Source organism: Sorex fumeus, unplaced genomic scaffold (genome assembly GCF_029834395.1).
Source record: "Sorex fumeus unplaced genomic scaffold, SorFum_2.1 ptg000007l, whole genome shotgun sequence".
Taxonomy (NCBI): Eukaryota; Metazoa; Chordata; class Mammalia; order Eulipotyphla; family Soricidae; genus Sorex; species Sorex fumeus.
The window spans coordinates 3955541-3956966 of record NW_026606064.1 but is presented as its reverse complement, the minus strand read 5'-3'; the positions used below and the strand labels follow the sequence as shown (position 1 = coordinate 3956966).

General features: G+C 39.3%; 1 protein-coding gene across 1 annotated transcript; it reads right to left on the bottom strand.

The window, feature by feature from the left end:
- On the bottom strand, positions 1-945 carry LOC130045683 (olfactory receptor 5G3-like). The gene has a single exon (XM_056138527.1). It carries the CDS (start codon positions 943-945, stop codon positions 1-3), a length of 945 nt encoding a protein of 314 aa, XP_055994502.1.
- Positions 946-1426: the final 481 nt, after the last annotated feature.

Sequence of the window (1426 nt, the reverse complement as noted above, 5' to 3'; positions counted from 1 at the left end):
TTACCTACCGACTAGAGAACTTTTCCTTTCAAATATCTTCCTGAATGTGTCTTTCACTTCCTTGTTCCTCAAACTGTAAATGAGGGGGTTCAACATGGGGATCACCACAGTATAAAACAGAGAAATCACTTTATTGATATCCACGGAAGAAGTTGAACCAGGACGCACATAGATAAAGAAAAGAGTCCCATAGAGTATGGAGACAACTGCCAGGTGCGATGAACAAGTGGAGAAAGCTTTGCGTCTCCCATCAGCTGTCTGTATCCTCAGGATGGCCATCAAAATGCAAATATAGGACAACATGATAATCAGGCCACTAAGTACACCTATAGATCCAGCCATGACAAAGAGCACCAACTTATTGATCCAGGTATCTGCACATGCTAGGGAAAGCAATGGTGAAATATCACAGAAAAAGTGATCAATAATATTTGGACCACAAAAAGGCAAGCCAAAAGCTAGAACTGTGTGAGTTGTGGTACTTATAAAAGCCATGACATAGGGTCCTACCACCAGCTGCACACAAACCCTCTGAGACATAATGAGTGAATACAATAAGGGCTTGCAGATGGCCATATACCGATCATAGGCCATAGAAGCCAAAAGGAAACACTCAGTTGCCACAAAGAGACCAAAGAACCACAACTGCGCTGCGCATCCTGTAAAAGAGATGCCCTTTTTCTCCTCAAAGACATCACACAGCATCTTGGGGGCAATGCAAGAAGACATACATATATCCACAAAAGACAAGTGGCTAAGAAAAAAGTACATAGGAGAGTGGAGTCTGGGATTGGTCCATATGAGGATGATCATCCCCAAGTTACCACCAAGAGTAACAAAGTAGATTAAAAAAAACATGAGAAAGAGGACAATCTGCTGATGGAGTTGATCTGTGAGACCCAAGAAGAGAAATTCTGTCACCGCTGTCTGATTATTATCTTCCATAGAGCTGTTGTAATCTACTATAACAAAGAAAAGAATTATCTTTATAAGTCAGTAAATAACAACTGCAAGAATACTAAAGCTACTTGCCTATTGTTTTAAAGACATCAATAATATACAATTACAGACATATAAATAATTTCTCTCAATTTAATCTTGGAAACTTTGCAAAGATTCTGTGGAAATTTCAACTATTTACTTTGGTCTCTTTGGATCCAGTCTTTTCTCCCATAAAAGAAAGTTTCCAATCATATTAACTGAAACTCTATTTGAAATTACAATTTTCAATAAGGGGGCTAGAGAGAGAATACATTGGGTAGAAGTTTGCCTTGCATGCAGCCAATCCAGGTTCAGACCAGCATCCCATATGGTCCCCAGAGTTCACTAGGAGTGATCCCTGAGTCGAGAGCCAGGAGTAAGCCCTAAATATCACTATATATGTCCCCCCCCAAAAAAAAATTAATAGAATAAAATGAGAAATATT